Below are 21,190 nucleotides of genomic sequence, written 5' to 3' on the forward strand. Positions count from 1 at the left end.
GTTGGTTGTAGCAGGTCTTCTGTTTATGAGAGTGGGCGTCTGAGGTTTGAGCATTTAAGGACCTGGATGTTTATATTCCTGGCTTCTATTCCTAAAGCCATTAGCATTCAAGTAAATGCTTGTTTTTATCTGTTTTATTCTGAGATCAAGTGAAAGATATATTTGTTATGTGCCCTTTAATTACGCATGCCCTCTGAGTATGTTACTCGCCACGTTAGGGCAGCCCACTCGGCCGCAGTAAATATTCATGTGTGAACTCTAGTGGAGAGAGTTCTTCCTGAAAATTTCCTTGATTACAGAATTGCTGTTTCCTGGGGTTTTTGTTAAGAGACTCATCTTGAGTCCTAAGACTTGGTTGTGGGAGTCCTTTCTAGTTAGACGTTTCTTCAGACATTTCTAGAAACGGGCCCCACTAGACAGTGACAAAGGCAATGTGTTTTATGCCAGGACTATATACTTGAAGTAGTCCTGCTGTTAAAACTCTGATAAATTTTTACCAAAGTACAGTAGATTTCAGTTATTCACAAAGGTTAAGGAATAGGGTGTTCTGATTCATTGGATTTTCTATAATGATTACTGTATGTACCATTCAAAGACAGATAGTCTTTGGAAACTGTGAAATCACTTCTTTGTGTATATACTAAGCTCTTAGGAAGTGGGTGCTGAATTGACTAGATTTGGAAGGACCTGTTGAGTTCATCGCGTCCAAAGAAGAGGAGACCAGAGCTGGAAGGGCTAGATGTTTTGCCCACTGTGGCCTCTGAGTGAGCGGGAACTAGGAGAGAGCCCAGATCTTTCCACACCCGACCCAGGATTCTTTCAGCCATGATTTGAAAGACTACTGCAAGATCTCTCAGTGTAGGGTAATATGATGAATGTTGAGTTGGCTCTGGTTCAGTGAGGCCATCATAATCCTGTAGGGGGTGCCCTCTGAGAGTGTGTTCAGGCTGCCTTAAGCATCGCCTGCTATGGGTGGGATCCTAGACTCGGCTCCACTGGAGAACTATGTTCTGGTCCAGTTTTTCACTCCTTTTGAGGGTGGCAAAAGGAACTCTGGAGTGGTGGCCACGCATGCTGGTGCCGGACTGAAAGCCATTTTATTTTCTGTGAAGGAGGCCTCTGTCTCTTGCTCATGTGGCAGATTCCCAGACACACATTCTTATGCAGTCAGCGCCCAGGGTGATTGATCGGCACGGCCCTTGCTTCACCGTATTGCTGACCTAAACACCTCGCCCCTCTGAGGATGCGTATCCATATCCTGTTTTCAATAGCTCCAGATGTATGAGTGACAACAGATTTTTTAAGGTCCAAAGTGAAGATTCATTTAGAATTAAAAAAAAAAACACCCCACAATCTACAAAGACAAGCAAAACCTTTCAAAACAAAGCTGTTTAATTACCTGGTTTATTTGAAGGGTGTTTCTAAACTCAGTCATTTTTAGTCTCTTATAGGATGTTTGCCATAATCTTTAGTCAGCTATTCTATTAGTTCCATATTTTTCTCTAAATAAACTCATTTTTTAAAACGTACCCTCATTCTAAGAAATAATGCCTGTGAAATCACAGGTTTTATTTGCTACTTACATGCTGTTCTATATGTTGTTGCTGTTGTTGTTCAGTGGCTAAGGCGTTTCCAACTCTTTGTGACTCCGTGGACTGCAGCGTGCCAGGCTCCTTTGTCCTCCACTGTCTCCCAGAGTTTGCTCAAATTCACATCCATTGAGTGGGTATTGTGTTCTGACCGTCTCATCCTCTGTCGCCCCCTTCTCCTTTTGTCTTCAATCTTTCTCAGTGTCAGGGTCTTTTCCAGTATACATATATTTAAGTTGAAAGTGTTCATCCATATGGGACGGCTCTTGTGGTCCAGCAGTTAAGACTCTGCATGTCCAATGCAGGACATGTGTGTTTGATTCCTGGTCAGAGAACTAAGATCCCACATGTGCTGGTACAGCCATCAGTAAATAAATAAATTTTTTTTTTTAAGGCAAATGTTTGTCCATACCACATACCAATCTGTGAGTGTCATGTCGCGTTGTGAAAATTGTCGCTCTGGGGCCAGTGTGAACTGGACAGTGGAGGGGAAAGCAGACTGTCGCTCGGCAGGGATCTGTGAAGGAGCGGTTTGTGTCTGCGGCGTGGAGGGCCATGGTGCATTTCAGGAGGAAGGAACCGCAAGAGGAGGAGCAAACTGCTTCTCAGGGAGGCAGATACTTTCATTATGATTCCATAATTCTGTTTAAATGCCATGAATTTCAAAACTAGCCACATCCCATGGTTATAACACCCCAGGAAATACTTGTTGACGAATGACGTTGCATTAAGTAAGCAGAGTGGCTGTAAAGTTGTACTTCATTACCAATTTAGAATAGTCATATCAGTCTTCTCAATTAATTGAACTGTTTTTCAGCTTTCTTACTCTAGCAGGAGAATTGCAGGGTTGGTTTTAATGTCGTAGGATCTGTTTGAGAAGAATCTTTATTGTTCCGGGAGGAGACTCCAGCAGACGGACGATTTCCAGGGTGAGAGGTCTTTAGTAAAGGGACCAGCGGGTGTGGGAATCCCAGGGACCCGTGCAGTAATAGCCCAGGCCAGCCCTTCCCCTGCAGGAAGAGTTTGGTTACTGGAGCCCAAAGTGAGAGAGTGAGTGAGCTGTGAGCTGTGAGAGAGTGAGTGAGCTGTGAGCTCCAGGGGTCATTTTTGCAGCTCTGACATAGGTGACCAATTTAACAACTTGTTAATTGGTCTTGTTGGAAAGCTCAGTGTGGATTTTTGTTTGGGAATTCTTTCCCCCCTCTGTGTAACATGGAAGGGCTTGCAGAGGAGGTAGATCCCGAGTGAAACTGTAAATTCTTCCCTAAGCTTAATACGTTGTTTAAACATTTTAGGGAAAACTAGGACCCACCAGTATCTGAATGAATTTTTTAATGCAAGAAGAACAGAAGTTGAGGAAAACGTTTACCTCCTAGTTATTCAGTTCAATTCAGTCGCTCAGTCGTGTCTGACTCTTTGCAACCCCATGAATCGCAGCACGCCAGGCCTCCCTGTCCATCACCATCTCCCGGAGTTCACTCAAACTCACATCCATCGAGTCAGTGATGCCATCCAGCCATCTCATCCCCTGTCGTCCCCTTCTCCTTCTGCCCCCAATCCCTCCCAGCATCAGAGTCTTTTCCAATGAGTCAACTCTTCGCATGAGGTGGCCGAAGTACTGGAGTTTCAGCTTTAGCATCATTCCTTCCAAAGAACACCCAGGGCTGATCTCCTTCAGAATGGACTGGTTGGATCTGCTTGCAGTCCAAGGGACTCTGAAGAGTCTTCTCCAACACCACAGCTCACAAGCGTCAATTCTTCAGTACTCAACCTTCTTCACAGTCCAACTCTCGCATCCATACATGACACGGGAAAAACCATAGCCTTGACTAGACGGACCTTTGTTGGCAAAGGAATGTCTCTGCTTTTGAATATGCTATCTAGGTTGGTCATAACTTTTCTTCCAAGGAATAAGTGTCTTTTAATTTCATGGCTGCAATCACCACCTGCAGTGATTTTGGAGCCCCAAAAAATAAAGTCTGACACTGTTTCCACTGTTTCCCCATCTATTTCCCATGAAGTGATGGGACCAGATGCCGCAATCTTAGTTTTCTAAATGTTGAGCATCCTAGTTATTAATATAAAATAAAACCAAAAAATGTATTCACTTTTCTGCCCCTTCCTGTAGCCTACAAACTTTGCACTTTAATTTTCCTCCTGACAGGAGAATCGAAGGAACTTTAACTTAGCTGTCCTGGTTTTTCTGAAGGAAGATGCCTTGTAACCAAATGAAGTGTAAGCCCTGAGAGGGTGGAAACCACCAGAGCATCCCTGTGTCCCTGGGCCCAGTGAGGCACCAAGTGGGTATTTACTGAACGATTGGGAGAGAGAAAATCATACACTGATTATATTTTGTCAGTACGCTACCTCTCACTTTCTCAGTTATCTTCTAAAGTCTGGGGAATGAGAAAGGGGCAGTCTACCTTTTCCGTGCGGTCCTCCCAGACCTGTAAAGTACCGCAGGGGGCAGGGCAGGGAAACCCTGGGGTGGGGATCAGAGAGGTCCAGTCTGAGGCTGGCTCAGCCACTCTGTGCTGTCACCTCGAACAGGTCACTTAACCTCCTTTTTTCTGTTGTTTATAAAGCAGGAGTTTTGCACTTGCCCTTCTTGTTTTACAGACTTGGTGAGGGATCAAACAAGATAAAGAACACACAAGTGCCTTGGAAACTGGAAAATAAGGCCTGCTTTCCTGCTCAGCCTGACTCCTCCAGCAGAAAGCACAGGCTGGACCCATCCCTCCAGAGAAAGTCTGCTGGGAGCCAGCTAATACGATATTTTTTTTTAATTAATTTATTTTTAGCCAGTGAGTGAGTTGTGTCTGAGCGACTTTGCGACCCCATGGATTATAGTCTCCCAGGCTCGTCTGGCCATGGGATTTCCCAGGCAAGAATACTGGAGTGGGTTGCATTTCCTTCTCCAGGGATCGAACACGGGTCTCCTGCATTGTAGGAATTGCTTTACATTATTCTGTTGGTTTCTGCCATACATCAACATGAATCAGCCATAGGTGACACACACATGTCCCCTCGCTTGTGAACCTCCATCCCACCTTTCATTCCAGTTTTGTTTTTTTTTTAATCCTTAGATACTTAAGATCATTCCCTGAACACAGTAATTATTGACAACTGTAGACACTCATTAAATATTTGTTAATAGATACAATAGGGATAGTTTACAAACTAAACTCGTTACCTCTCCTCTTTTTTAGTCCATGTGCTGCCGAAGTGAGCGCTACCTCTCTGTTTTGATGGTTTAGTCACTCAGTCCTGTCCCACTCTTTGTAACCCCAGGGACTGTGCCCACCAGGCGCTTCTGTCCATGGGATTTCCCAGGCAAGAATACTGGAGTGGGTTGCCATTGCCTCCTCCAGACGATCTTCCCGACCCAGGGATCAAACCCATGACTCCTGCATTGCATGTGGATTCTTTACCACTCAGCCACCAGGGAAGCCCAAGGCACTCAATAAATATTTGTTAATAGATATAATAGGGATAGTTACAAACTAGGATAGTAAAGGAAAAATTCTGTCTCGTGATGGTGTTTGCTATGTGTTCCAGTTTGTACATAACCAGGGTTTACTAGGCTGCTTGTACCTAATAGAAGAAGAGAGGTTAGACTCTGTATGAGTCTAGGTGGTGAGTGCACATTTATTTCACCTTATGGAAATGGAGGTGGCTTTTGTTTGCTTGCCCAGGTGATTCTTCAGGTTACACACCGATGTAGTTCAGAGTTCATCGGCTGTTCAGGGAGAAGAGGAAGAAGCCGCTCTTCTACATCCGTGGCCTGGCTGCAGCTCCCCTCCAAGGAAGCATGCCTTCCTGATCTGTATCTCCTTAGGTGTTGAGTTTCCATAAAGAAATTTTGAAGTTTTGAGTGTCTTTTCTTTCCTATGGTAAGAAACAGATCCTCAGGTCTATTACTTATTTATCTTTGGCTGTGTGGGCTCTTTGTTGTGGCACAACAGGAGGTGTTCACACCTTAGGGCTTAGTTGCATGTGGGATCTTAGTTCCCCAGCTAGGGCTTCGAACCTGTGACCCCTGCATTGGAAGGTGGATTCCTAACCACTGGAGCGCCAGGGAAGTCCCTGTGTGTCTTTTCTTGAAGGGGACTAACAGTTGGCAGGCCGCTAGGTGGGTAGAAGTGGTAAGGGAGTGGGTGCAGTGAGAGAGAGTGGAGGAATCTAAGCTGCTCTTCTTGTCTGTAACTCATCTGCTGCTTACGACTTCCCTCATAGCTCAGTAGGTAAAGAATCTGCATGCAATGCAGGAGACCCAGGTTCGATTCCTAGGTCAGGAAGATCCTCTGGAGAAGAAAATGGCAACCCACTCCAGTATTCTCACCTGAGGATAGAGGAGCCCATTAGGCTATAGGCCATGGGATCTCAAGAGTTGGACACAACTTAGCGACTAGACCACCATCTGCTGCTTAGTTGCTTCAGTCATGTCTGACTCTGTGCGAGCCCATGGACTGTAGCCCACCAGCCTCCTCTGACCTTGGGATTCTCTGGTCAAGAATACTGGAGTGGGTTGCCGTGTTCTCCTCCAGGGGATCTTCCCAACCCAGGGATTGAAGCCATGTCTCCTGCAGTGGGGTAGGCAGATTCTGTACCACTGAGCCACCACCAGCTGCTGCTGCTGCTAAGTCACTTCAGTCGTGTCTGACTCTGTGCGACCCCATAGACAGCAGCCCACCAGGCTCCCCCGTCCCTGGGATTCTTCAGGCAAGAACACTGGAGTGGGTTGCCATTTCCTTCTCCAATGCATGAAAGTGAAAAGTGAAAGTAAAGTCGCTCAGTCGTATCCAACTCTTAGTGACCCCGTGAACTGCAGCCCACCAGGTTCCTCTGTCCATGGGATTTTCCAGGCAAGAGTACTGGGGTGGGGTGCCATTGCCTTCTCTGCTGAGCCACCAGGGAAGCCCCCAACTCATCTGGTCTTCCTTCTTAATGTACAGTTAGAGAACAACCAAACTCCTTTTATAGACATGTCGATTCAATATTTTACAAACCTAAGAAGTTTGACCAAATTGGGAGGAGTGAGCAAGTTTGACCTAAGTTCCCAATCCTGTTTCTTCATCATATTGAGATTAATAGTTGGAGTTTCAGGCAATCTCATTCTCACAAAGTAATTAAACAAACCCCTTTCTGTTTCCACCCACCAGCAAAGTCCACTCGGTCTCATCATTTTTGGACAGGTGTAGAGTAAAATCTTAAATCAATTTCAGATGGTGTAAATTGCTCCCTTTTTGTTATCTCCTGGGCATCACCCTTTCCCCAAGAAGGTGGTTTATTAATCTATGCATCCCTAACTTTCAGGTTTTGTATGGGGGAGAAAATGAACAGCATGTGTTGTGTGCACCGTGTGGGGTAAATGCTATTTAAATATCTGGTTCGAGCTGCTAAGCATCTCACTAACACGGGATCACTGGCCAGAGTCCAGCTTTGTTGGTTGTTTTTTTTCTTTTGAGGAGGGGTCAGACTTTATAGAGAGCTAAGCCATCTGTCCAGCAAGTTATTTTAAGGCTTTAATGACAAATGCTTTGCCATGTATTTCATTGTGCAAGAGAGAGAACTAACATTTTACAAAACCGGTATCTTTAGAAATGTCTTCCACGTTCTGTCTTGCTATCGTTTGGGGGTATTGTGATCCCGATTTGGTAGCACACATCTTTGTACTAATGTTTTTGCAGAATTAATTAGTTCATTAGAAGCAGCATTTGAAAACTGGCATGTTGATAACGCAGTGTACATCTTCAGAAGGCTCCTGCTTCCAGGAGGCATCGAGCTTCTCCTAAAACAGATGCAGGGGTTTTGTAGCCACGTCTTAGGCAGTAAGACTTGGAAGCGTCTCCTGCCTGCTTTGAGGTTGCTTCCGTGGGGCTCTATGGCTGCTGCTGGTAGTGATATTGCTGGCTAAGATGATGAACTCCTCAACACCTCAGATCTTCATCTGCTAAAGAGAACTTTGTGTTGAGTCGTTTCATAACTGCCCGACTGGTATTTGCATAGCTTACTTCGAATGTCCTGTCTCTTTCTTGGGCAAATATTTGAGGAGTGTCTGGTGGGTGCCAGGTACAGTTGGCCATGTGCTGGGATTCCGCCTTTCTAAAGAAGGCAGAAATGTGATTCCGTGGAGAGATCTGTTGGGGAGATAGACATTAAACAAATAATCACCCGGAAAAATTGCTTAATTACAGCTGGGACGGGAGACACAGAGAGGATTAAAAGGTGCCATAGAGGTGAGATGAAGGCCACTGAGTGGTGGGGGGCCAGCCCAAAGCTGAGCATAGAGGTGAGATGAAGGCCACTGAGTGGTGGGGGGCCAGCCCAAAGCTGAGCTGGGTGTGGGGTGGGGGGTTACCAGACGGATCCTCCAGGCAGAGAATGCAGAGCGCGTTGCAGGGCGCTGCGAGCTGCTGGGGTCATGGGGGGAGGAGGCGGGGCCAGACCAGCACCTGGACTTGGCCCTCCTAGGACTTGAGGTTGAGTTCACCGCTGACTTATGCCTTAAGGGGTGATGCAGAAGGCAGGGGCTCTTTCTTTATAGAAGCACGGAGTTTCCGTAAAGCCCAGGTGTGACGTGGCTGTCAGGGAGGAAAGGTTTCCTTACTGTCAGGTGACCTCTACGGTCAGAGAAGTAGGTTTTTGCCTTTGTTGGAAAGATTAGCAGTGAGAGGCAGTAGTTTAAGAACAAACATTAACCTTGGGCTCCAACATGGAGCCATGACTTTAAGATAATCAGAGCTAGGAGATCCGGTGTGCCCCATGCAGCACTCCAGTGCGTTCACTTGTGGGCTGATGAACATGTGTTTCTAAGATGAAGGCGGCTTCATTGAAAAATACTACAATTTACCATTCAGAAAGGAACAAAGAGGAAAACCAGGCGCCTCATTCTAGAACAGGTCCAGAGCAGCTATTCTGAACTTGGGGTCCATGAATGGTCTTTAAGGGACCTATAAACTGCAGAAAATTGTATGGAAAACTGTGTGTAGACATGTATTTTTGTTTTCAGCACCTTCTGAAAGGAATCTGTGATCCAAGAAAGAGTTAAAAGCACCGATAAGCCGGAAGCCTAATAGTCTTTTATGTGTTTGCAGAAAGCCTTAGATTTCAGAGGAAGCGCCTGTATGTGGCTTCACAAGGCTCAAGACTGAAGGGGGGGGAATTGGGTGAAGACGCTGGTCAGTGGGTTGGAAGCAGCCTGGTAGTCCAGTAGTGAGTGGGGCTGCCTTGTGAGCCGTGCTCCAGGATGGTGGACTTAAGCAGACCACCTCTTGGAGATGTTGTTAAGTCCCTAGAGTGACAGGGACGTTGAGTAAGAGGACCTCTGGGGTCCCAGTGTTAATTCTCTGATTAAAGACACTTAGAGAAGGAGGCCAAGCTCCTTGAAGAAAATCAGAAGAGAGCAAGGTTTATAGGGCTTCAGAGATGAACGTTAGGAGCCTGAGAATGGCGTGATTGTTTCTGATGAAGCAGAGATGTGGCAAGAGTTGAGACTGAAACTTGGTGCTAAGGATGCCTTTGGAAACCCTGAGAAGGAACCGTCAGATGCGCTAAGGAAATTGAATCAGAAACCATTGAGAGTCTGACTGTAACGGGGGGAGGGCAGGCCAGGGAAACGAAATTCTCTTAATTGCTGTAAGATTCATTTTCTACCTGAAAATACTGAAGCTATGAATCACACCTTGATCTGAACCTGTGATTTCTAGGAGTTTATGTTTCTAAAAGTCTGGTTCTTGGCCCAGCCAGCCCGCGGATGGGCTGCGTGCTTCATGGAGGGAGAACGAAGCAGCTCTCCGTTTTCGAAAGGCCTCTGTAATGTAAATAGGAACAGCAATCTTTCCAAGTTATTACCCTGTTAACAGGTTGACAGATATGTGCAAATTGTGACTCACTGCTCAATTTGGCACTAAATTAATGTCGTTCCGCACCACGTCTGCTCAAGTGTAAACTAGTCACCGCTGCTGTGTTCGCGCTTGTTTGCCTATATTCCAAAGGTAAAAATTAAAGTAATTCGATCCTGCCGCAGAGCGGAGTGGAACATATGGTGGTGTGTGGGAGGGCGGGGAGCGCACTGTTCCTACCTGTCCTGGCCCTTCACGCCCAGCTCTGCACGCACTGGCATGGCTGGCGGGGCACACCGGCCGGGGGATGCTGCCAGAGAGGAAACCAGGACCCCCTGCCAGGCCAGCCCCCAGCCCCGGCAGAAAGAAAATGTCATCTCCTGAGCCTCCAGCTTTTTAGCTCGCCGTTCCAAGCTTTCCTTATTTCTGTCAAGTCACTAGTGGTGGGTCTGCGCTTTGAAGGTTGGGTCTACTTGAAAATGAAATGTTTTGCTTCTTTGCTTCTAGGATTTAGACACTGTTTTCCTCAGTGAAAGATGCAGCTGGCTTTTTCTCTTTTTGGCAAATACATAATGTCACCTGTAAAAAGGAAATTTGCATCTCCTTTATGTTAGGCACGGGAAGGAAAAACAGTCTCCTTGAAATGCATTTGTGCTTAATAAAATCTTTGGATCGAGCTTGCTGAGCTTTATCTGAGATCACTGGTTGGAGAGGGAACAAAAACTACTGCCCCAGACCTCTCTACTTCCCTGTGTCCACGTTAGATATTTCTCCTAGGAACTCTTTTTCTCCCTCCATGGCCTTCCTTTGCAAGTAAAGAGTTCACATATAAAGGATTCCAGAAATGGCCAGAAACATTTATCGTCTGCCCTTTCAGAACGCTGGCTCCTGCTGAAAGCAGGTCAGGTAGTTGGCTTAGTATCCTGGAAGTCTACACCCTGAACTTGGTTCTGGAATCATCACCTAGCCTATCTATCCCCCAAAGTTCTTAGCCTATTAGAGACACGAGTGTTGTAGAAAGCATTCCCTTCAAGGTGAACAGTACACGGGAGAGCAGATTAGGATACCTTTGTGCTGAAGTTCTGCACGTTCATTTGCATTTTGCTGTCCAGAGCTATGATGGCTATTGATTGAGGATTCGTTCAGAAGGCATTGCCAGCCCCCCTCCCCATTAGCATATACTTAGCAATGACCTCCGTCCACACAGGACAGCAGGTTTTTGCTTCCTGCTGAGTCTGAAAGAACAGAGTTTAAGCCATACACATAGAGTTAGCAAAGAAGTATGTAAATGCAGAGATGTTTCCAGTGACCTGGTGTCAACTTTTGACATGAATCTTGCCACATGTCTTCCACCATCTCCAGAAACAGGAGGTAGTAATGAAAAATGTGTTCATTTCCTCCTCTCTTCATCTTTTCATCTCCTTGTAGCATTTAAGCTGAGAGCTGAGGTTGTGCATCCGGAAGCTGTAAATCTAGGAAGGACCATGGACATGATGTCTTTGTCAGTCTTCCTCTCAGCCATCCAGGAAAGATTGTTTCTTAACCATTTTCAAAGCCCACAGAAATAGGGCCTTGTAGGGCCCTGCCTTTAAGCAGTACCTCTTACACCTCTTGTTCTTTCTGAGCTAGTTTGCTTTTTAATGCCACAACCTCCTCTTATGGTCCTTTCTCAAGGTGGAAGATGACTGTGTGGTACCTGAGTTTGTTAAAGTTATTTACATGCTTGAAGAATACGTTGAGTCTTCCTGCAGGCAGCCCTCTTCTGCAGGGGCAAGTAGCCTTGAAGGCTTCTCCACCTCTTTTCACACATCTTTGCTCTGGTCTTCCTAGCATCACTCCTCAGCACTGGGCCTTCTGGAGTTCTCCTCCTTTGTCAGCTTGAAGTCTAAAGCTGCATGGAGCATTCTCTAAGGAAAACCTGATAAGTTAATCAGCAAGATTACTTTCTAACTTCCCACAGTTGGTATGTTGATATTCACAGCATTGTGTTGTCTGCTCTCTCTTGTGAGCGCCAGGTTTCACACTAAAGTCTGTTCATGTTGCGAGTGGAGAGCTAATCTCTCTCTTTCCCCAAGAGAACATATCTTTTACATTTCCCTGATCTAATAGACATGTAATTTGTCATACCCGACGGGTATAAAATCAAATGTTAAAGCCTTAACAGGTAGTTTTGAGTCTCAGCTGTTGTGTTCTGCAGCCCCTTTGTGTCATGTGACTGTGGACAGTGAGCACGAGTGCTGCTGTGATTCTCCTCTCAGGGGGTCTGAACCAGACCCAGCCCTAGCTCTGCTCAGGCTGTGGGTTGGCATAGCCTCAGTGGGCTTCCACTGGGGTGGTGGAGGCGGGAGGGAGTCTTCCTGCAAAGAGAGGACATCTTTGCAGACTACCCATAATGCCCATGATAGTCCAGTGAGAGTGTTTATAATTTTTGAGGTTTTAGTGTATGCCACGCTGAGTGCTTAGTGTCGGTAATCTCAATGATTATTAAATCTTAAGAGATACAAGTTCCATTTGGGTCAGAAAAACAGAAGACTGCCTTTCAGAGGAATGTTTCCAGAAAAAAAATGTAAACTGATAGAGTGTCTGATATGTTTGACCATAGTGAGAGAAGTTTTAGAGTCAGGCAGAGAGTTTTAAGGGAAAAAATTGTAATAGAAAACTAATCAAGTAAAAATTCAGTAAGACAAAAATAACTGTAAATTACCCATGAGCCACTGTGTGGCTCAGTTATTAAAAACATATGCAGATGGGATGTCCCTGACAGTCCAGTGGTTGAGACTTCGCCTTCCAAAGCAAGGGGTGTGGGTTCAATCCCTGGCCATGGAGTTAAGATAGTCTGCATGCCTCGTGCAAAAAAAAACCCAAAACATAAAGCAGAAACAATACTGTAACAAATTCAATAAAGACTTTAAAAAAATTCCCTTAAAAAAATAAGCAAATATTTTAGAATGTGAACAATAAATACTGATTTAAGCAAAAATTGTGATGTAATTTGAATTCATTAGCCGCAAACCAGAAAAATGGGAATGACTTCAGGTATTTAAAACAGAAGGAATTTAATCCAGAGAATTGACTGTTGAGGTGATTGAGATAAGAAGGAAACAGGAAACAAGAAGCAAGCAGAGGTGAGCAAAACAGGAAGCCACTTCCACCCCTAAACCAGGGGACAGAGGGAGGGGCCCCGTGGCCAGGAGGGCGGTGGAATTAAATTCTGATCTATAGAGGAAAGCCACAAGGTCATACCTTAAAATGAAAGACCAAGAACTGGCATTAAAAATACATCACATGGAAATGCGGAGGTAAATAGCAAAAGAAATCACTAAAAAAAATGGACGGTTCTGGAAAACAAGAGGAGGAACTAGGGAGTCATATTTTTGCTAAAAAAAAAAAAAAAAAAGCCTCATAAATCCCACTGGCCTTCTTAAAAATGCATTTCACTAATGAAAACTTAAACTGAGAAGAGAAGCCTCTGGTGCACTGTAGATTTTTCTCTCTCAGTTGGGGCTCCAGCTCTTACACATTGTTTCTTCCTCTCAGATATGTTGACGACGTGATTAGCCGCATCGACCGGATGTTCCCTGAAATGACCATCCACTTGTCCAGACCCAATGGGACATCCGCCATGCTTCTGGTAAGTTCTGTCTGACCTGTCTGTAGGGACATGTGCATGTTTCTGTGTTGTCGGAGCTCAGGAATGGAAATTCAGTCCCAGTTAGATGGTGAAGAGTGTGTTTCTTCTCCTTACTGGCATTCTCTAGGTTAAAAATTCTGAATGCTGATTCCTTGCTTTTGAATGAAATCCCAGAGCCCATCTAAGAGTTCCCAGACAGGAAGTACAGTGTAAGACTCCCTCACCTATCAGTTCATGAGTTTTGGTGAATCTGTTTTGTAGTATCCCAAAGACAATGGAAATGCTCATCTGTTGGATCCTGCTGATAAAAACAGCCTCTTAAAACAAAAACAGGTTTTATAGGAAGTCATTTATAAAATTCATTCTGTATTTGAAGCAAGTGTCTGTGACCTTACCACTGACGGTTTCTGATTTTGTTGTTTCTGATGTGACTCTGCTCTGAGCAAGTTGGCCCTGTGACCTCACCACTGATGTTTGTATTCGCATAAATTCACCAAAGACAGGTGTGTTTGAGACTTCAGTGATGAGATGTTTTTCTGGTGCTCTGTGTCCTAATACACACTTGAAGAGCACAGATATTGAGGAGCCTCCACATTTGCAAAAAAGGAGAATTAACTGAGTGAGAGCAAGGTATTTGATGGTCATCATGGAGGCAAGCTTCAGGATTGAGTGTTTTTTACGTCTCGCCAGCACGGCTGCTCTGGGGCCTAGTGTGAATTTCTTGGACTTCAGCATTTTACTTTTGTGAACTTTTATAAATATCCAGTCACCCAGGATGAGTGACTATTCACTCAGTCCATTTACCTGAAGAGGACAGATTTATTGTGTGCGTAAATAACTTTGCTTGTTTGTGGCTATGCTGGGACTTCATCGCTGGGCAGACTTTTCTCTTGCTGTGGTGGGTGGGGCTGCTCTCTAGTTGCAGTGCGCTGGCTTCTCAGTGCAGTGACTTCTCTCGTTACAGAGCACAGGCTGTAGAGCACGAGGGCTTCAGTAGCCGTGGTGCATGGGCTTAATTGCTCCAAGGCATGTGGGATCTTCCAGATCGGGGACCGAAGCCATGTCTCCTGCACTGGCAGGCGGATTCTGCACCACTGAGCCACCAGGGAAGCCCCTCTCTTAAGAGGGGGAAAAGACATAGGATTATTAAATGGGTGGGATTTCATGTGAGAAAAAATTAAGTGACATTCATCTGGGTGACATGCTACTTTTCTTTAAAATTCTTCCAGTTAAAAAATACAGTGAATGAGATAACATGGTGTTCTTTCACTCGAAAAAGAAAACAGTTTGTACCTGTCTACAAAACATGCGGTATTTTCTGCCCCCTGTTAAAGGTACAGATTGTCTACATGTTAAGATCCTCTAAACCCAGCGGCCAAAACATAAATCCTGCTCCCAGGATGCTTGACAGGGACCAAAGAGTTAATGAAGATAAAAACGAAAGCGTCTGCAGCGAGATAGGTTTGCTCAGATTATTTCTGGGTCGTTGGGCTTCCATTTCCTGATGAAGGTAGGAATTTGGCGTTGATGGGAATGAGCAGAGAGAACAGGATTCTGGGTAAACAGGGTTAAGATATTAGAGTTACTTCCACGTGAGAGAGTGGGCTTTTATTTCACCGTGACCTGTCAGACTCATCTGCTTTCTCACCAAGCTTCTGTTTTAATAGGCTGATGAGAGTTTAGGGGCTTGAGTCAAGGGCAGAATTCTATTTTATACACACCATTTTGACTGCCATGAGTGGCTAATTCAGATCACTGTGCATCTGGCCAGCTAGCTGTCATCTTCCCCAGTTGACATGGGAATTCACACGAGGTGGGGCCTATTTACAGGAAGAGCACTGGGTGATCTGATTCAGAATCAGATTGCCAGGTGGATAATCATACTTTTAACATGATGGCTTTATTTGGCTTTTACTTTTAAAAGATGGTATTTTATTAGATGGCAGGTTTCTGTTCCACTGCTGCCACCCACGTCTCTGAGGTCGAAAGGAATTTTCCCTGGGGTGGAGAGCAGGACCGGGGGCTGCCACCTCCCCTCCTACCCTTGCCAGTCGCCTCTTCCCTGGGGCGGTGGAGGAGGTGTGGGGCCCGTGCTGTAGGCAGTGGGGAACCACTGCATGAAGTTCAGGCAAGAGGTCAAAGCTGTTTTCTGGAGCGTCTTCTGAAGTGAGCTTTGTGAATCTGGGAGGCAGGTACCCTGAGAGTTTGGGAGGCAAGTGAGATTGAAGGGGAGGCCAGCCAGGCTTCCGTGAGTACAGGCAACAGAAGCCTCCTCTGATGAACTTAAAGACGAAAAGTCTTGCCTTTTGTCTTTGTTTTGCTCTTTACTGATGCTGGCTGGTCACAGACATGAAGATAGAGCTGCTCTGTCAGGAAGAAGAGAAAGCAGGATGGCTCCAGGGTGTCAGGAGCAGGACTGCATCCCTGGGGACCCTGTGGCCCAAGTGATTGGGCATCAGCTGCCTTCCATCCTTTTGCCCATGCCTGTACTCATGCATCCAGGGAGAACACTGCCGCTGGCCTAACCTGGGGTTGGGGGAGGGGGTCCTGCTTTGGTAGGCCCCCAGAACCACCGTGGAGTAGAGGGGGTCATTCCCCCCAGGGAAGGGAAGCAGGGCCAAGAAAGCAGCAATCGCTGACACAGTAAGTGTCCCCGTCCCTGAGGAGGCTGGGGTTTACCTAGCCTCATCTCCTCTCACCCTCATCATGCCCTCGAGGGAGGCAGCACCGATTGTTTTCATTTTACAAGTGAGGAACCCGAGGTGGTGGTTTCTCCTGGGTCGTGGGGCCAGGACACCGCTCCCAAGCCTCCAGGATGCTCCTTGCTCCCATCCCTGATTGTAGTTCATGGTGGTGCTGAGTGAGATTTGGACGACCAGGGGACTTCCCTGGTGGTCCAGTGGTTAAGACTCCAAGCTTGCACTGCAGGGGGCACGGATTCAATCCTTGGTCAAGGAACTAAGATCCCACATGCTGCACAGTGTGGCCGAAAAAAAAAAAGAAAAAAAGATTTGGATGACCAGAATTACCAGGCAGGTAATTTTTCCTTATTATTTTTTAAGTCATGTCATTTGTATGTCAGTTATAAAGTCTAATGTTGAACACCTGAGCTCACATCCAACCTAAGAAGCAGAGTATAACCAATGTGCTCTTCTCCTCAACCCCCACCCTTCCCAACAACATCACCACCATCCTGATAATCATCTCCTCTTCCTTTTCTAAGTGTGAGTTACCACGTGCACATGTATCCCCATATGTATCCTCGAGTAACGTATCATTGAGTTCTGTTGAATTTTGAACTTTATAAGAACAATATCATATTGTGTGATTGTTTCTAACATGCAGCCATGTTGGTGGTTGTGTGTGACAGTCTGATCATCTTCTTGGTTGTGTGATGGTTCAGTCTGTAACCATGCACACTTTATTCTTTCTCCAGTCACTGTGTGTTTGGGTGGTTTCTGGTTTTGCTTTTTAAATAATGGTAGTATAAGGACTTCCCTGGTGGTGCAGTGGATAGGAGTCTGCCTGCCAATGCAAGGGACACAGGTTCGATCCCTTTTCCGGAAAGATCCACATGTTGCGGGGCCGCTAAGCCCATGTACCGCAACTATTGATGCCTGCGCGCTCTAGGGCCCGTGAGCCACAGCTACTGAATCCTGTGTGCCCTAGAGCCAGCACATCGCGACTGCCGAGCCTGAGTGCTGCGACTCCTGAAGCCCACGCTCCTAGAGCCTTGCCCCACCAGCAAGAGAAGCCACTGCAATGAGAAGCCCACACACACAGAGATCCTCTGCAGCTAGAGAAAGCCCGCACGCGGCACCGAAGACCCAGCGCAGCCAGAAATAAGTTAAAGAAATAAATAGAGCCGTGTGTACGTGTCAAAAGTAAATAAATAAATAATGCTGGCATGAGCATTCTTGTACATACACCGGGATATATTTTTAAGCTTTATCCCAAGCCATTGAGCCAGTGCAGACCCCTGTCTAGCAGAGGAAGGGGCATGTTGGGAGCACTGGAGTAGATAGTTTTTTCCAAAAGTCACACAACTGTAAGATATAGTGGTGTGCTGCCCACTCTGCTGTACACGTCAGTCCAGAAATGACTAGTTAGTAGCCTGACCTCCATGATCAGCCTGTTCCCTGGTTTTGTCATCAGTATAGATCTCTTCTGGTTTTGGTATGTGAGTGCAGAGGGGCTTTTGGATTTTTTTTTGTGCACGCATGGGGAAATGGCATAAAGTCACTGAAGTCTAGAGCATTCCGTGAACAAGAGGCAGGCTTGGTGACCCCGTTTGGTTTCCTCCTTCAGCAGGCAGTCCCTACCAAGAAGCAGCAGAGTGCCTTAGATCTATAGACATCGGTTCCTGGGAGTCCCAACCTGTCATCATAGCTTCTTTACAGTGTAGGAGGGGAAAGGAAAAAATGAGGGCTGTATATAGAAAAGGTGCATTGTAAGGCAATTTGGGATCAATGTGGCTCCTCTAAAAGCTCAGCCTGCCTTTCCTTGTCCTGGAGGCATCAGGCTTCAGAGCCTGTGAGACTTAGGAGCAATCACTTGTGGGCCCGGGCTCTGTGCTTGACCTGGAAGCCCAGGCACACACCTGCTGATGGACCCACGGGGAGCAGGGCACAGGAGACAGGGTGGAGGAGAGAAAGGGGGACCGACAGAGGCGGAGTCAGGGTTCACTGTGTGACCCCACGAGTGACACAGAAAAGAGTCCTTCCCTTCTGAGTGTGTCAGTCTCTCCCCACTGCTGCAAGGAGGACCTGTTGCTTAGGGGAGATGGAGCAGGCCTCAGTACTAGCCTGCTTCCAGAACTCTCCGGGCAGTTATCATCTGAACTGCTCCTGGCGTCTCTGTGAGCCTGGGGTCACCGACTGGAGCCTGGACAGCCCAGTCGTGGCTAATGCGAAGTCTAAACTTTCAGCCTCTTACGTAAGCCTTAATTGCTATGGCCGGCTCTGTTCGGGGGCTGTTTCATGTTGTGTAAGTTAATAACTTATGATACAATGAATCCTGCTTCCGTTCTTTGAAGAGATGAGCTCAGTCATCCAAAAATAAATCTAGCTCTGTTGATATTTAGTTTCAGTTAATCTACCGCCTAACATCCCATTATTAATTTCTTCAAACAGTCAAAATATTGTAAGAGCTTAACTGAGTCAGACTAGAACAAGCAACTGGCTCCTTTCGGCATTTAAAATATTAATCCACAATGTTTTACTGATCCACTAGGTATGAAAATGCAAGAGAAGGAAAAAATGAACCTTCAGCCGTGATATTTGGAACATACCTTAATATCTTATAAATTAATCTTTCTTTATATGTTACATGGTTTGCAGCAGATAAAACTCATTTATCAGTCTCTTTAATGTGCATTTTTACCAACCTTCAGTTTCTTTAGCATATTCGTGCCTTGTTTTTGAATGATACATCTGTTTTAAACCGTGAGACTCATCGTCTTATTTTGCTGTATCCCAAGCTCTCTGAAATGGGAAAGACCATTGAACAGCCAAACTGCTTAACTGTTTAGGGCATTGATTCCTCTGCTGGGTTCAGTAGTTCTCAAACTTGAGAGGTTCAAGAGTCACCAGTGTAGTTTGTGGACAATGCATATTCCTGGCAGGATGCCCAGAAATTCTGATTCAGTGGCTCTGGGGTAGAGCCCCAAAGCCGCATTCCCCACCCGTGTCGGGTCGTCTTGGAGCTCGTTTCAAACAGCATGATGTTAAACCATGGTGCCCTTGGAGTTCCAATGAAGGTGGGCCTTTTGGGTAAGTCCCAGATCAAGTGTCAGGCTCTTTTGTGAGCTAGGTTGCTAAAGCATTTGTGTATTTACTCAGTAACCTGAGCATCAGGGAGGAAGGCGTAGTTCTGGGTTCTGTTCAGCACTGACCACCATCCCTGCTCTCAGGGCACTTGCATTGCACTCACAGGTGGGAGACCAACCAGGCATTGTATAATATGCTGGCTGTGGGGATCTGGGGGAGAACAGGACAGGGGGTGGAGAGAGACAGAGGGCGTGGTGTGGGGAGCAGAAGCAAACAAAACTACAAAAACTGTGGCAAGTGAGGCGAGCCGGGAGCTGGGCCCAGGAGAGGCAGCACAGCATCAAAGACCCAAGCCCAGGCCAGTGGGCGTGTTCAGATCACACCCAGGAGGCCAGGCAGCCAGAGTGCGGGCAGCGAGTGAAGACAGGGAGGAGGCGAGACGTCCTCACAGACTGTGGTCGGCTGGGCAATTGACTCTAAGTTTTAACTTCAGATTAAAGTCAGTCATAATCCTTAATTGATCACACTGTCATCATTGATCCAGACATGGCTCATTCATATTTATTTATTTAATAATATACAAATAATATTATAAAATAATGTTTTATATTATTATTAATTAATATTATTGTTTATGATAATATTATAAAATAACAAATAATAAATCTACCACCCAGCCTCAGAGCTAGAACATTATCTGCAACCTGCACCCCTGTGAGGGCCCCTCTGCCCACACCGCCCACCTCTGTCCTGTAGGAACTGTTATCCCTTCATATTTGGTCATTCTCTTTCCTTTTATGAGGGAGGGTTTGACACAAATATATGTATTTCTAAATATGTGTGCGTGTGTGTATATATATAATGTATCCTTTTTTTTTGGCCTGCCAAAGGGGGCTTAGTTGCATCATGCAGGATCTTTTGTTGCGGTGCGCGGACTCTAGTTGTGGCATGCAGGCTTCGTTGCTCTGCAGCATGTGGAATGTTACTTCCTTGACCAGGGATCAAATCTGAGTGTGGCAAATTTTGGTAATTTTTAAATTTGGGTGAATATTAGTCACTCTGTCTTCCTTTATGTTTGAAAATGTTCACACTCAGAAGTGTTATGAATGGTTATTTAAATTTAGGTCTCTCTACATATCCTCCAAAGAGTATGGAAAAGCAGAAACAAATAAGACTACAAAACCACACCTTAAACATGACCAAGAGACCAGGAATGCCCACACTCCAAATCCTGTGTAAGTAAAAAGCAAGCACATCCTAGTGAGCTGTTGCTTGCACACCTGTTAGCTTTCCTGAGGGAAAATATATCTTATAGAAGAGTATATACATGTGATGGCATTACATGACATTTTAGGATGGACCAAAACAAGGTGAATAAAAATCAGAACTGTGTGTGTGTGTGTGTGACCGGAACCCCCACCCCCTCACCAGAAGGCATAGAGCAGACACAGATTGGGAGGGGCATGAGGAAATGGTGGTGGTAGTGAAAGTGTTCTGAATTTTTATAACATGTGATTTATGTGGCTGTATGCAGTTGCCAGAGTTCAGAGAATGGTGCTTTCTAAAGATTTATGCACTTTACTGGAGGTAAATTTTACCTCAGAAGATACTGTTTTAACTAACTCTAAGCTGCCTAATGGCATGCTTGCTTTCGTGTTTAGGGATGAACTGTACTAATGTCTGCAACTTTCAAACTCTTCCAAAAACTAAAATAGATGGCCAGACAGATGAGTATATATGTTAGAACAAAATGATAACAGTTGTGGAATCTAGCTCATGAGGATACAGGTATTCATCTTAAAATTCAATTTTTGCGATATATAAAGTTCTTTGTAATAAAATGTTAAAGGAAATAAATACTTCAACTAAAGAAATGCCACCCCCAAGGAAACAAACACCACAAAGCAGAAGGAAGCTATTTAACACAGACAGCACTCTAAACTGGCTTTAACATCCTCAAGCATTTGGAGAGGCAACAAGACAAACCCTTATATCAGGAATCCAGAAATCAGAAACAGGCAAAAAGATGAAGAAAAGAGATGGATTTACTGTACAGGAAAAATGATAAAATTCTACCTGAAATTAAGGCTAAATCTCAAGATGCTCAAGGAAGAATAGATTCACATGAGATTTAATAAAGGGCATTGAAGAAAGGCTGAGAAACAACCAAGAGAGAAAAATAAGGTAAAGAACGAAGTAGAAGGGTTCACAGAAAGTGGTTCAAATGAAACCCAGGGAAGAAACAGCATGTACATAATTGGAGCCCGTGAAGAAGGAAAAGGAATTAATGGAACAGAAGCAATGTGTAAAGCTGCAAGCTAAGAATTCCTACAAATGAAAAGTCTACATTTGCACAGT

The 21,190-nt window shown here is 45.3% G+C and overlaps 1 protein-coding gene across 8 annotated transcripts in view; it reads left to right on the plus strand.

The window, feature by feature from the left end:
- Positions 1 to 21,190, plus strand: part of MED27 (mediator complex subunit 27) — a 217,747-nt gene that overhangs the window by 127,300 nt on the left and 69,257 nt on the right. For 5 of the 8 annotated variants that reach the window (XM_086324432.1, XM_086324433.1, XM_086324435.1 and 2 more), the window contains exon 4: positions 12,971 to 13,064. In XM_086324432.1, the coding sequence (XP_086180558.1) occupies positions 12,971 to 13,064 (94 nt within the window). Of the gene's footprint in view, positions 1 to 12,970; positions 13,065 to 14,028; positions 18,434 to 21,190 lie in introns of those variants that run through there. The other 3 variants (XM_086324436.1, XM_086324437.1, XM_086324434.1) reach the window with 3 other exon arrangements.

The sequence above is a fragment of the Bos grunniens genome, chromosome 11 (assembly GCF_055505025.1).
Source record: "Bos grunniens cultivar Pamir isolate PY7600 chromosome 11, Bosgru_T2T1.0, whole genome shotgun sequence".
Classification (NCBI taxonomy): domain Eukaryota; kingdom Metazoa; phylum Chordata; class Mammalia; order Artiodactyla; family Bovidae; genus Bos; species Bos grunniens.